The 13,934-nt window shown below is 47.7% G+C and overlaps 1 protein-coding gene across 6 annotated transcripts in view; it reads left to right on the top strand.

Moving 5' to 3' along the window:
* HDAC4 (histone deacetylase 4) overlaps positions 1-13,934 on the top strand; it is a 355,366-nt gene that overhangs the window by 215,692 nt on the left and 125,740 nt on the right. For all 6 annotated transcript variants that reach the window (XM_064383397.1, XM_064383398.1, XM_064383400.1 and 3 more), the window contains one exon: positions 3,368-3,518. In XM_064383397.1, coding sequence (XP_064239467.1) covers positions 3,368-3,518 — 151 coding nt within the window. The remainder of the gene's footprint in view (positions 1-3,367; positions 3,519-13,934) is intronic.

The raw sequence follows: 13,934 nt of genomic DNA, 5'->3' as shown, positions 1-13,934 counted from the left end.
TGTGAATTGTAATCCCCAGCAGCCATGGTGGCTGTTTTCATTCTTTATGTAATGATGCTGGAAAGAGCTCCCTTGGCTTCTGGCTGACAAGTAGATACAGTGAGACTGCATGCGGCCGAGTCGGCCCGCTCTGCGTTTCCGCCCTTAGTGAGCTCTGAGCAGCGGGAGGGAGGGAGCAGGGCCCCTGTGCAGGTGGCAGCCAGAGGAGAGGGGCTCACAGAACTAGGGGATCCGTTCAACACGGAATTGTGCTTGTTTTCGGAACTGAGAAGCACCCAGAAGCCCTGTGGGTTGTACATTTATAGTTAATGGTGCCGGTGGCGTTCCCAGTCTGCAGATGGTGGCCCAGGGATGCCCTCAGGGCACCTTTACCTGCGGATGCAGCTCTGGCACCCCAAGGCAGAGTCCTGAATCTGTACATGCTCAGATGTTTGTCCTAGTAGAGGGACCTGCTCACGTGAGCTCATCTGTCCTGAGTGTGATTTTTTCCATAGTGTGGCTATGAGAATGGTGTCTGTTAGAATGAATCTAGTGAGATGGGACATGTTTTATCTTCCGCTTCCTTTACTGTTTTGTTGCAATGCTGTAATTTGGTTTTCCTCTTGAAAGGTAAACACATGCCACCGCCTTGGAATTGTTAGCGGAGTTCCGGAGCTAACCTCACAAGCAGGCCTGGTTTTGCCAGCTTGGAGGGGTGGAGGCCTGGGGCCCTGGCTGGTCACCATTGGCAGTGAGGAGCACTGCACTGGGATGCTGCTCCCGGCAGTGTCTCCCGAGAGTCTTGAGGGAGCCTGAGTTTACTTGAGGATAACATTTAGCATCCGCAGGAAGCCAGCCTCTCTAGGTGACATCTTTCGAAAGTCACGGTGTGATGATGATCAGGCCACACAGAGGCGAGCCCAGGCCAACTCTTCTGAGCATTCTCCCCACGCCACCTCTTCCTGTCCTCACAGGAAGCCTTGGGGCAGGTCCCACACCTAACCCGGCACGGAGAGGTTAAATATGTAGGTGCAAGTGTGCCGGCAGGTGGCGTCTGTGGGCGTCAGTCCTCTTGTGCTGGCATGGTCTCTCGTGGAGCACAGGCGTCTGGTGGCTTGCACACACACCCCGTTCTGTGCCTGGCTCATCCATTCCCTGGCCTGAGCCCCATCCTCCAGGCAGAACCGCCAGCGGGTGGAAACCCCGCTCTGGAGCCAGCCCGGAGCCCCTGGTTCACTAAGTTTCCTCACAGGAAGTTCTGTGGGCTGTTCTGGTTGCCAGGATGTCTGCTCACTCCCTATCCTGCCACGACCCCCTCTTCCTCCATAAGCAAACAAGACCCACCAAGAGCACCCCAACAGTGGCCGGGTGAGGCAGCTCACACCTATGACCCCAGAGCTTCAGGAAGCCAAGGCAGGAGGACCACTGGAGCCCGGTTTGAGACCAGCCCCAGCAACAGAGCAAGACCTCGCTTCTTCAAAAAAGAAAAATCACACCTGGGTGTGGTGGTGTGTGCCTGGAGTCCCAGCTACTCAGGAGGCTGAGTGGGGAGAATGGCTTGAGCCCGGGAGTTTGAGACTAGCCTGAGCAGCATAGCGAGACCCCTTCTCTACAATTGTTTTAATTAACTGCCATCTGTTTGGGAGCATGAGGTGGGAGGATGACTTGAACCCGGGAGGTCAAGGCTGCAGTGAGCTACGATCGCACTGTGCGCTCCAGCCTGGGTGACAGAGCCAGGCCGTATGTCCAAAAGAAAAAAGACAGTGGTACAGAGACAAGCACTGGGGCCAGCAGACAGACCATGACGGGGACACGTGGGGGCCACGGATGGTGGTGAAGAGGCTCCCCCTGGCAGGCAGGTGGCAGAGCTCCTCACACCTGTGGAGGCCTGGCCCTTCCCCCGGGCTGGCACAGGGGCTTCTCTGAAGGTGAGGAAACTGCAGACAGAAGTCCAGAGGGTGAGAATAAGAGCAGAGCCATCTCGGAGAAGTGGGAGGGTGTGCGGGAGCCCTGGAGTCTGGACCAGGTCCTGGGACAGAGGTGCTCTGGGTTTGCGGGAGTACCTCTCGGGGCGTCTGGTCACTTGCACCTTCCTACACTCGTCGGCAGCAGGCCACATTGTTCGTATTCACCTCTTCCAACACCGTGCGTGAAAATGGGAACCGTTCGCTGGTGCGGCTGAACGCTGCTCCCCATTCATTTTTAAACAGTTCTGTGCACCCCTTGTTCCTTATTGCCCAGCTTTCTCATGGGCTGCCTATCATATTCTCATTAATTTTTAACAGCCTTTTATATAAAATTTATCTGTATGTCATAATACTGCAGCTTCTCTTTTACCTTCTGCCATTTAATTGTTATTAAGACAGACGTTTGTGTGTATATGTCAGTTTTTGAAATACGAAGTGTAATTTATTCTCAGTAGAATGCCAGCTCTTCAGGGCGCTGTTGGACGGGTGTGCCCTCCCCCGTAGACACGCGACAGGTCGGACATTCCATCCACTGGGACGTTTTCTCTTCCCTCGATCCCCCCGCCCCGCCCCACAGAGGCAGCCTTCTGCTTTCTGTCCTTCTGTGTTAGCCTTTTCTGTTTTAGAACTTTACATGAATATAGTCAGCCCTCCAAATTTTTGGGTTTCACCTCCACTGATTCAGCCAGCTGAGAATCAGAGCCTGCAGGCACTGAGAGCTGACCGTCTGCATTCCATGCCGGCTTGGTGGAATGTGCGAACCCGGAGCTGCAGGTGCACAGCCCCAGCGGCGGGTCTTTCAGCCTTACCTCGTCTCTCCGCTGTTTCACCCTTGTGCCAATGCCTGCTGTCGAGCAGCTCAGCGTGTTCTCTTGTGTGTGTGGAGGTTATTCTTCTTTATGGTTAGGTGGATTCTCCCCTGCGAACACGTGTCATTTGTCAACTCTCCACCTTCGAGGGAGCATGTGGGTTGCATCCAGGGTGTGACCAGAGCTGCCGTGCACACTGTCGTACGGGCTTTCTGTGGTGTGCCTCCTCTCTCAGGGCAGATGTGTGTCTAACTTTATAGGAAGGTGCCAAGCAGTTTTCTAAAGTGGTTGTACCGTTTCACACTCTTCGCTGGCTTGGTATGGTTCTCAAAATAGCATTTCCAACTTGCACGGTAACTCCTCTGGCATATTTTCCTCCAGCAAGCCAACAGCTTTTGTTTTTAATGTTTTCCACTTAAAAGGTGAGACGTGCCCAGAGCTTGGAATGGCCCTGACTTGTGTTTTCGACTGAAATCGCAGCCATGCGGGGGAGAGCAGTGCCCGGGGCAACACCAGAGCAGACGTGTTGGGGCCCGGGTGGTTTCTTGGGTCTCCATTGGGTCTCTAGTGGAGCCTGGGCTCTGACCGTCTGTCTCCTCCTCCCGCTTGCAGCAACAGCAGGAGATGCTGGCCATGAAGCACCAGCAGGAGCTGCTGGAGCACCAGCGGAAGCTGGAGAGGCACCGCCAGGAGCAGGAGCTGGAGAAGCAGCACCGGGAGCAGAAGCTGCAGCAGCTCAAGAACAAGGAGAAGGGCAAAGAGAGTGAGTGCGGGCACGGAAGGCCAGGCAGAGGGCAGAGGGAGGGAGCGTGGGCATGGAAGGCAATGCGGAGGGCAGAGGGAGGGAGTGCGGGCACGGAAGGCCGGGCAGAGGGTAGAGGGAGGGAGCGCAGGCACGGAAGGCCATGCGGAGGGCAGAGGGAGGGAGTGCGGGCACAGAAGGCCAGGTGGAGGGCAGAAGGAGGGAGTGCGGGCACGGAAGGCTGGGCAGAGGGTAGAGGGAGGGAGTGCGGGCACGGAAGGCCAGGCAGAGGGCAGAGGGAGGGAGTGCGGGCACGGAAGGCCGAGCTGAGGGCAGAGGGAGGGAGTGCGGGCATGGAAGACTAGGCAGAGGGCAGAGGGAGGGAGTGCGGGCACGGAAGGCCGGGCAGAGGGCAGAAGGAGGGAGTGCGGGCACGGAAGTCCTGGCAGAGGGCAGAGGGAGGGAGTGTGGGCACGGAAGGCCAGGCAGAGGGCAGAAGGAGGGAGTGCAGGCACAGAAGGCCGGGCAGAGGGCAGAGGGAGGGAGTACAGGCATGGAAGGCCGGGCAGAGGGCAAAGGGAGGGAGTGCGGGCACGGAAGGCCGGGCAGAGGGAGTGTGGGTGCAGGAAGGCTGGGCAGAGGGAGGAAGTGCTGGCATGGGTTCCGGGAAGTGGAGGGCAGAGGGAGGGAGTGCAAGAAGGCACTGGGGTAGCACCCCAGGGAGTCGGGAAGGGAGGTCTGGGGCGGCTGAGCCTCACCATGGTGACTCTTGCCACTTCGCCTGTGCTGGGTAGAAGCAGGTTAGGAATGGGACCCCCACCCCTGATAGGGACAGCAAGTGTGAGGTGTGTCAGGCCACCGATAGTTAGCTTCCACAGTGGACCAGAGTCCATGGATTTATCTTCGTCTGGGGCTACAGGATTCAATACTGACATCAAAGCAAGGGGCATTCAGCCTGAGTTTTGGTTTGATTTAAAGATTTTAAAGACTATTTGGCAGGATTCCTAATAGACTTAAAAATATTAAAAGCCATAAAGCATTCCAGATGCGCAGTGAATGTGAGTTCTGCCCTGCGTTTTTCAAAGTACTTGTCTTTCGGGAGCACTTTGTAAGTGCCTTGAAAGCAGGTGTAAGGTTGTAGAGCGACACACGGCCCAGTGAGGGCCAGCAGCGTGCTTTTCCATCTGCTCCTTTCACACTGAGTTCCGCCTTCTGTGGTGGCTGTGTTTGTGTATCTGGAGACCAGCGTGGCCTGTTTTCTTCTAAGGAAAGCCCACGGTTGGTACTAGCCAGGAGACCATTCTATTTGGTGTTTCTCCCTTTGGAAAAATTAGAGGGATGCGTCTACTGACGGAAAGGTCACAGTGTCACCCCTGTGACTGCAGACTGCTGGGCCGAGGGCCCGTGGGCGCCTCTGCACAAGGAGGGCACCCCATGTCACCAGTGTGTCTGAGCCCTGGCGTGTCCCCTGGGGTGCTGGCTCCACCGTGGGGCTGAGTCTGCTCTGAGCATCCTCTCAGATCTTCATTTAAAAGAACCCTGGACTCAGTGAGTGTTTGTATCCTTTGTATGGTCACTTGTTTTAAGTGATATAGACAGTCAAGATCTAATCACCAGAGCGAGGGGACTTTCACAGGTGCTGTGAGTTTCTGCCCAGGACTTCCAGGCACATTGAACTTGTTTGTTCCCTGGTTATGCTGAAAAGGAGTCAAAGTGGTCATTTTCCCCAGGTAACAGGTCTCCAGGTAAGGAGAGTGGAGCGATTTACTCTTGTAGGGCTGGCTCATGGGTAGGAAGAGAAGTCTTCATGCACTCCCCTCCCCCAAAGATAACTCCTCTCCTGACATTTAACAGGGAAGATTAATCTTGCCTGCTTTAGACGTGTATATAAATGGAACCCTTAATAGGTAGGATTTTTGTGTTTTACTTCTTTCTCTGGACATTATGCTTGTGAAATTCATCCCCACTTTGCATTTAGCAAAGTTCATTCATTATCTATTATGTATTGCTGCGTGTGTCCCATTTATAAATGCACCAATGTAGTTATTTCTTCTTAAGTTAAATTCTTCTCTTAAGCCAGATCTTATGCTTCTTTCTGGAGATCCGGAGAGCATGCCCCTGCAGTAAAAGGCTCGTCTACCCAACTCTCTGACTGCCTGTGGCCTCTCATTCAGCAGACATGAATTGAATACCTACTCTTCACCCAGTCTGGCACCACACACTGCGGGTATAAACATGACTTGGCTCATTTCGTAACCAGAGCTATTAAAAGCAGTGCTGCTGTGTGCATTCTGTACATGTTTCTTGGTACCTGTGGGCAAATGTGAAGTGGAGTTGCTGACCTATAGGCCATGCATGTTGTCACTATTCATACGTGATGTCCAAAAGTTTTCAAAGTAGTGTACCACTTTGCACTCCTCCCGGCCACGTGCACGGGTTCCTGTGGCTCTGTGTCCTTGCCAACACTTGCTGCTGTCAGTCACTTTAATTTCACCTCCTCCTCATGCCCTCAGCTGCATTTCTTTGGTTGCCAATAAGATGCAGCTTATTTTCATAAGTTTTTTGGCCAAATGAGTACTCCCCTTTTGGTGAAGTGCTTGTTCAGGTCTCTTGCCCATTTTTCTGAGGAGGTGTCTCCCTTTTTCTTGATTTGGAGTTGTTCTTTTTATGCTGTGGAATCAAGCTCTTGGCCAGCTGCACATGCTGTAAACCTCTTCCTCCACTCTGCACTTTGCCTGTTCACGCTCTTAACGGCATCTTTCGGGCACAGAACTTCTCTCTTACACAGTTTCAGCCTTTTCCTTCCGATGATTTTGTGCTTCTTCAAAATCTTGGGTACATCCTTTTTAATTATCTCCTAGGAGCTGATTCCACCCAGAATTGATACAAATGGGCTTTTGTTTGTGATTGCATTGACTTGGTTCAAATTGGGAAGATGCGATACTTTTACAACATTGATTATTTACCTTCTTCAATTTTTTAAAAATAATTTCTTAATAGTTTTATGTTTAGGAGGCTTGCATATATTTGATTACATATATTTCAAGCCATTTGATGGTTTTGGTTGCTATTGTGAATGGCTTGGTGTTCGTAATTTTGAAAAGCAGTCAATTTTTAACTGTTGACTTTGTGTCCAGCAACCTTGTTGAATTTGAATATCCTAATCATGAATAGATTGTTTTGGATTTTCAGCATTTAGAATCATGTAATCTATGAATAATGACAAGATTGCCTCTTTTCTAATGTCTTTTCCTCGCTAATGTTATAGAATGGGCTGAGATTGCCAGTAGAATATTGAATTGAGGTCATGACGGCAGGCACACTTGTCTGGTTCCCAGTTTTCTCTTAAGTGCCATGTTTTCTGTAGGAGCTTTGTTTGTATTTTTTACTCATTTGTCTACTTCTTTTTGACAGGAGCTATTTATCAGATTATGGAAGTTTCCCTTCCATTCCTTGTTTGCTCAGGGTTTCAGTACGAATGGATATTGATTTTTATCAGGTGCTATTTCAGCATCTTTTGAGGTGATTATATGATTTTCTGTTTTATTTGGTTAATGAAGTAAAGTATATGGATTTATTTGAATATAAATTCTAACTGGCATTTTTAAAATAATTCCAGTCAACTTGGTTGTAATACATTATCTTTTGCGTAGTGAAGATTTGGATTTGCTAATATTTTATTTTATATGATTGCAACTGTGTTCATGAGGGATACTGCCAAGCAGTTTCCTTTCTCAGAACGTCCTTGTCAAGTTTTGGCATCCTTACTGTGCTGGCCTCGAAATGAGTTAAGCATCATTCCTTCTCTCCTTTTGTATTCTCTGGCAAAGTTTCTTTAACATGCATGTTATTTTTTCCTTAAGTATCTTGTGAAACTTACCATTAAAGCCATCTAATCCTAAAGTTTTCTTGGTGCAAAGGTATTTGATTACATATTCAGTTTTTAAAGTAGCTTAGGGACATTTCCCCCCTCAAAAAGTTTAAGTTGTATTTTTTCAAAAGGAATATATGCCTTTGTTATACATTTTTGAAGTTTTGGTATAGTGGTTTTTGATATCGTGTCTTTTTCTGGTGTTTTTGATGTCTGTCAGACCTTTAGTGATGTCCTCTTTACACTCCAGATATCGGTTGGTTTGCTCTTTCTCTTTATTGCTGTTGTTTTCTTTTGCTTTTGTTTTTCTCAGTCATTCTCTCCAGAAGTTTAGCAGTTATTCTTTTCAAAGAACTAACTTTTGACTTTATAGATGTTGTTTGTTGAATATCAATTTTATTAATTTCTACTATTTTTATTATTTTTCTATCTAATATTTTCTTAGGGTGTATTGTGTGGCTTTTGTAGCTTTTTGATATAGATACTTAGAGCCTTGATTTCAGCCTTCTCTTATAACATACGTTTATATAGCTATACATTTTCCTCTAAATGCAACTTTATCTGCATCCCATGGGTTTTGATATGTTGTTTGACAATCTTTGTCTTTCAGTTTGGCCCATTTACATTTAATATAATTATTGATATGTTTGTGCTTAAATCTATTATTGTATAATATGAATTCTAATTATCTCAAGTATTCTAATTCACTTTTCTTGCTTTTATTGTATTTTTCAATTTTTATATATATATATATATATATATATTTATTTATTTATTTATTTCTCCAGCTTGGTAATCACTATTTTGCTGTTTCTTTACTGATTACCATTAGAATTTCAACAACCATCTTTAATCTATCATAGCCTTATCTAAATCAATGTTTTTGGGATACTTTGACTCTCAACTGATACACTATTTTGACCTTTATTTAACTCTAAATTTATCTTTAACATCACAAGACATTGCTATTATTATTATATATAGTCAAGATTTACTCATAAGTTTATCTTTTACACTTGTATTCATTTCTGCATGTCCGAACTTTGGTCTGTTATGTTCTTTAATTATTTACTTTAATGCAGGTCTAATGGCGATGAATTTTTTTTCTGTTCAAAATGTGATTTCACATTAATCTTTAAAGATTATTTTTGCTGAGTATAGAATTCTAGGTTTGTATTCATTTTCCTTCAGCACTTTGAGAATGCCATTCCATGCTCTTCTGACTTCCATTGTTAATCTCCAAAAATTAGCTATCCATCCTATTGCTCCTTCTTTGGAAATAATCTTTTTTCCCTGGCTATTATTAAGATTTTGTCTTTGGTTTTTTAAGGTTCTTCTTTGATGTGCTTAACTGTAGTTTTTTAAATTTTAATTTCTTCTGCTTGGGATTTGTAGTTCCTAATCTGTTTCATACTGTTATCAGTTCTTAAACATGATTATTCTCAAACTTCATCTCAACAAATACTGCCTTTGCCTCAGTCTCTCCATTTAATCTGCCTGGGACTTCAGTTATAAGCCTGTGTTGGATTAGCTTTCAGTAACCCCTAAGTTTCCGAAGTTATTTTTGTGTATGTGTTTCCCTTTCTTTTGCCTCAGTGTGGGTATTTTCTTCAATTTATCATCCACTTCACCAATTTGTGCTTCACCTGAACAATAATCTGCTGTTAAACTCATCCATTGGAGTTTAAATGTATTTTGTTTTCAGTTCTAGGATTTTCATGTGGCCCTTTTTCATAGTTTTCCATAGAATTTCTCGGTCTTATTTTGTTTCTGCACATAGTACAGTTATTTTGGAGTCTGTGACTGGTGACACTATTCTCTGGTCCTATGGCAAGATTCTTCCTGTCTGTTGTTTCTCTCTTTTTGTGTGTGTGTGAAATTGTGTTTTTCTTGACACTTGCATGTTTTAGGTTGTGTGCCTGACTTTGTGCTGTTGTGATGATGGGGGACCTGGGATTGTGACACATTTCTTTCTAGTGAACCTTGCTTTGCTTCTTGTAGTTGAGCAGAAGTGGCCAAGCTTCTTAAGCCTCTTAATGCAGTCAGGTTTGGAGCTAATTCCAAGTTGGGTTTCAGGCCTTCTGGGAGCTGGTAGATTTCTGGCCTTATTTACTCATGAGGTGCCCTTTGTGGTCCTCCCCACAAGGCCGCGAGGTTTATTGAGGTCCTTTCATTTTTCTCAGTTTTCATTGCCCTATCAAGGGCCTCTTCTGAAACCCACTGTTGGCTCTACAGAATGGGCTGCCGGAGGGTGGGGCCCAGCTTCCCGTGGCCCGTCTCCGACCTCGGCCCTGGTGTTCCACCCTGCACTGATGGCGCTCCGTGTCTTCAGACGGAAGCCTCGGGTGCTCTGTCCAGGTCTTCGGGCCATTTCCAGTGGGTTGAATTGAATTACCTGAGTAAAACTTGTTGAGGTTGTACGATTGAGAACACAGTGGACTTGGAGCACTTCCGGTTTCCTGACCCCGGCTTCTTTTCTTTATCCTGTTGACGATCTTTGTTACGTTTGGAGTGAAAGGGTATGTTAATATTTCGGTTTGGTGATTCGCCTTCATGTCATTTCTAGATTGTGAGATTGGCATTTTGCCTTTAATTAATCACACTAGATTTGAAGTTTTCCCAAATAGGATATTTTTGTTCATTTGTTTGTATTTGAAATCCTTGTGTTCTAAAAGGAATGAAATAACGACTAAGTAAATTCAGTTAGTAAGTTTATTTTTAATGTAATGAATGTTGTAACAAACTAACGCTAAATTAGAATTGAGATATAATCTAAACTGTATTATTATTACGCCTATATTATTTTGTACATTTTTATAAATACTTGCTATTTCAAACTAGATGTATTTTTCCTAGGAGTATGTACTAATGCACTCTGAGTTTTTAGTTTATTTCTCTGTTTAGCTGTTTTCAAGTTCTTGGTCTTTTTTTTTTTTGTCCATAAAACTAACACTTTTATACTGATCAATTATCACATTTTACTCTTGACATAATAAATTTCACTTTAGCTGGTAGAATTTCAAGGCAGAAGGCCTCTGAGGAGGGTTTATATCCCATTTAGGTCTAATTTTTGTATCGGGATTTGAAAGTGAGCACTAAATCTGCATGCTGGGCCTGGTTCCCATCATACTGATTAGATAAGATGGTGACTGAATCCCCCAGGGATTGCCCACAGGGCAGAGCTTCCAGACATGGCTGCAGAAGGCCTGAGGAGAAGACACTTGTAGATGGGCTGTGTGCACACTCTCTGCATGCAGATCCAGCCCTCCGGGTAGCAGACAACTGTGCTGTGGGTCTCCATTCACCTCAGAGCGTTCTGCCGAACGAATCCCTTATGGAACCTGGCTGGCAGTGTTCTCGCTCCTGGAACTCCTGGAGTGACCCTAGTGTGCTGCCTGGGTTGAGGACAGGGAATCCAGTTGAATCCTCTGGCTTCACCTGTGAGGAATCCATGGCCAGCCAGGCGTGGCTCACCCCGTGGGGTTGCTTTCCATGTCAGAAAACTGCCTTCCACAGATGACAGCACGTGGTCCTCATGAGAGCCCTGTGCGCGGGGCTTTTACGTGTCCGTCCTGTGCTAGTGATGCCGCAGTGCAGAGGCCCAAATTGGACCCGCGTCGCAGGGGTGGGCGCCGCAGCTGATGCACTGGGGCCTCCGCCCGGGGTCTGGCCTCTCCCCACACCTCTGTGTTTCGTGGGTAGCCAGTGTGTATCCGACGGATTTTTCTTTGGAGTAAGGAAAACAGTTGCTTATCAAATAATTGAAGTTTAAAATTTAAATATCAGCTGTTTGATTTCTGTCGCAGCTAACCGACAAATAACAGATTTTCAGATTGCTAAAAAGCAGCGTGCTCTAAATTACTTCCTCAGAGTTTACCAGCCTCTTCCAATAAAAATACCATCTTGAGGCTCACAGACTCTGAAAAGACTTCACTTCAGAAAACATTTGGGACCCGTTGACCAGCCCCAAACAATCCCTGCCCTGCACCCGAAGCCGTCCCTGCCGTCCACCCTTAACTGGAGCTCTGGAATGTTCCTGCCTCTCTGCAGCCCGTCACAGGCAGCAGTCACGGTGGTTTTCACTGTGGATTTGGGTGGTCAGGTTTTATTATTAATAATAAACTGTACAGTTGGGGATTTGGCAAGCTTGTGTCGGCTCTGCAGCCCTCAGAGTGTGGTCTTGTGGTGAGGACAGAGGGCCGGCAGGCCCCCGCGGTGGACGCCTCTCAGGAGCTCTTATGTAAGCGGGGCCCAGGGGCTGCGTCTTCCCCCATGAAGGAGCCTCTTGTTTGCGCTGGAGGAGCTCGAGTGGGCTGGCACAGGGACACGAGGATCTCCAGCGTCTGAGCATTTGAAAGCACGGCGCCCAGCGTCTGTTTATTCTCCTGGGCTTTTTCTTAAAGTGAATTTCTTATTGAGTATTTAATAAATACCGTTACACTTATAAACATTTACATTACTTTTCATTTTAAATAATTCTGCACTTTTATTTATTGATACCAAGTAATGTGATGCATTTGACCGAACGGTGAATTCTTAGAGTTGGTGGCAGTTTTCATCGCGCTTAGCAAGAATACACTGTCTTTAATCAACTAGGTCTTGATTTAGATTAACGGCACCTGGGAATCTAAGACACACACCTCTTCACAGAAACTCGGGAGGGTGCGGGAGCAGCGTGGCGTGAATGCAGCTGCGCTCTCCCACCGTGGCTCACACGTGCAGCCCCGCGGGGAGCGGAGCACAGTCACTGAGCAAGTCCTTCGCTTTGTGTAAAAATGACATGAAAGGCTGTTTAAAGGTTGAACACCTGATGCTGAAAGTCATTAGGTGTCCCTTCTGTGAAGCTGCGCCTTCCTCAGAGGCAAGGGGTGGGACAAAAAGGAGCACTCTCAGGCAAGAGCCAAGCAAAACCTGCGACAGCTCCATCTTCTGGACTTGCCAGATCCAGGCCACCACCCTCTGGGAACACAGCCGTCCCTCCCCACCTGCCCGCCCCACCCAGCGCTGCTGTCCTCTGCTCTCTGCCCCGCTCAGCTGTTGCTCACTCTGTTCCTTAGGTCCCAGGCACACTCTCTGCCCCCTGGTACGGGAAGAACGTGGCCTCTTTTCTCCACCTCCTCGTCTCTGTTGGCCAGAACCAGCTGGCATCTCATAGAGCCTCCATAGAAGCCTCCATCCAGGGATGAGTGATACCCAATGTGAATTAAACAAAAAAAAGTCAAAGTAAAACTTAGGGAGATCTGCTATCCATTTATGGAATGGGTTTTTTCATTCTAGAACTTTAAGTGAGAAACCTGTTGACGGATGAGCGTGAAGAAACAGGGTGGGGTCAGGCTTGGCCCCTCATTTTGAACACTCTCCTAGTAAAGTCTGAAAGAAGATTCCTTGGTGATCAGAAAGATCATGAATCTATGACAACGTTCCTCGTGTTTCCTGCTGGCCAGGCCTGTGCTGGGCGTGGGTGGGGCATGAACCCCAGTAGTGCCACCCGCCCTGCTTGGGGCGTGAGCTCATCATCTGCACCACCCAGCCCTGCGTGGAGGGAGCCGGGCTGTGGCCAGGTCACCCTTTGCCACCGAGTGGTGTTGCAGAAGCAGGGAGAGGGTGTGGGTCACAAAGGCAGGTCTGCTGACTCTGTTCCTGGAGTGCGTGCCCTCCCTGGTGGAAGGCCAGTGGGTCTACAGTAATAGCTGTCCCTGTGCTCTGGGAACTGGTGTTTTGAGGAACTAAGGTTGACTGCACTGACTTAGGGTCCGCTGGAAAGTGTTGAGGGCGTCCTCGTCCCGCACACTGAGAACCTGCTTCCTGCCCTGCTCTGCTGCGTCCACGCAAGGACGGCCGTGTAGAGGGACCTGCAGGGCCATCCCCTCCAGCTGGCCATCTGGGTTCTCATCGTCACTGTCACCAGCATCACTGTGCGATTTGACCACTTCCCTGCACTGTCAGCAGCGTGGATAGAAGCAGAAAAAACGTTAGCAGTGTAAAGGCAAAAAGTCCACGTGACCCATTTCGCTTTTCATTTCTTTCATCAGTAAAGCTCAGCTGATTCCTCATTGGCAGATTTGCCTTCTCCTTTTGAAATTGGTCACCTGTGTTCTCTGCTCACTTATCTTCCCCACCACCTGGCCTTTCCTATTATTCCTGGTTGTGGAGGCAGCTTGTATGTTTACAAGGTTAACTCTCTGGTTTATGTCTGGGTCTGTTTTTTCAAAGTTTGCAGGCTGTTGCTGATAATCTTTTAGGAATCCCAGTGATCACATGCCTGGGAATGGTAGAAGTATGGTTTCCATAAACGTGTGATATTCTCACAAGTCCCCTTAAAGACAGAGAGACGGTTAGGCTGCAAGTGCTTATAAGTAATGTTCAAGCCTAACGCTGGGTGCCTGCATCCCTTCCGTACCCCACCGCCAGCCTACCTGGGGCAGCGCTCACCGCAGTCAAAACTCAGGTGATGACCCCATTTTCAGCAGCATGCGCTGGGGGCCATCACGGGCACAGCTCTGCTCGAGCAATGACGTCCTTTTCTCAGACCATGAGAGCCCCAAGCCTAAAGCCGGATGCCTCCC

The sequence above is a fragment of the Aotus nancymaae genome, unplaced genomic scaffold, assembly GCF_030222135.1.
Source record: "Aotus nancymaae isolate 86718 unplaced genomic scaffold, 86718_ANA_hifiasm-v0.15.2.pri h1tg000031l, whole genome shotgun sequence".
NCBI classification, from domain to species: domain Eukaryota; kingdom Metazoa; phylum Chordata; class Mammalia; order Primates; family Aotidae; genus Aotus; species Aotus nancymaae.
The sequence above is the reverse complement of the archived record's forward strand: the minus strand, read 5'-3'. Positions and strand labels throughout refer to the sequence as shown.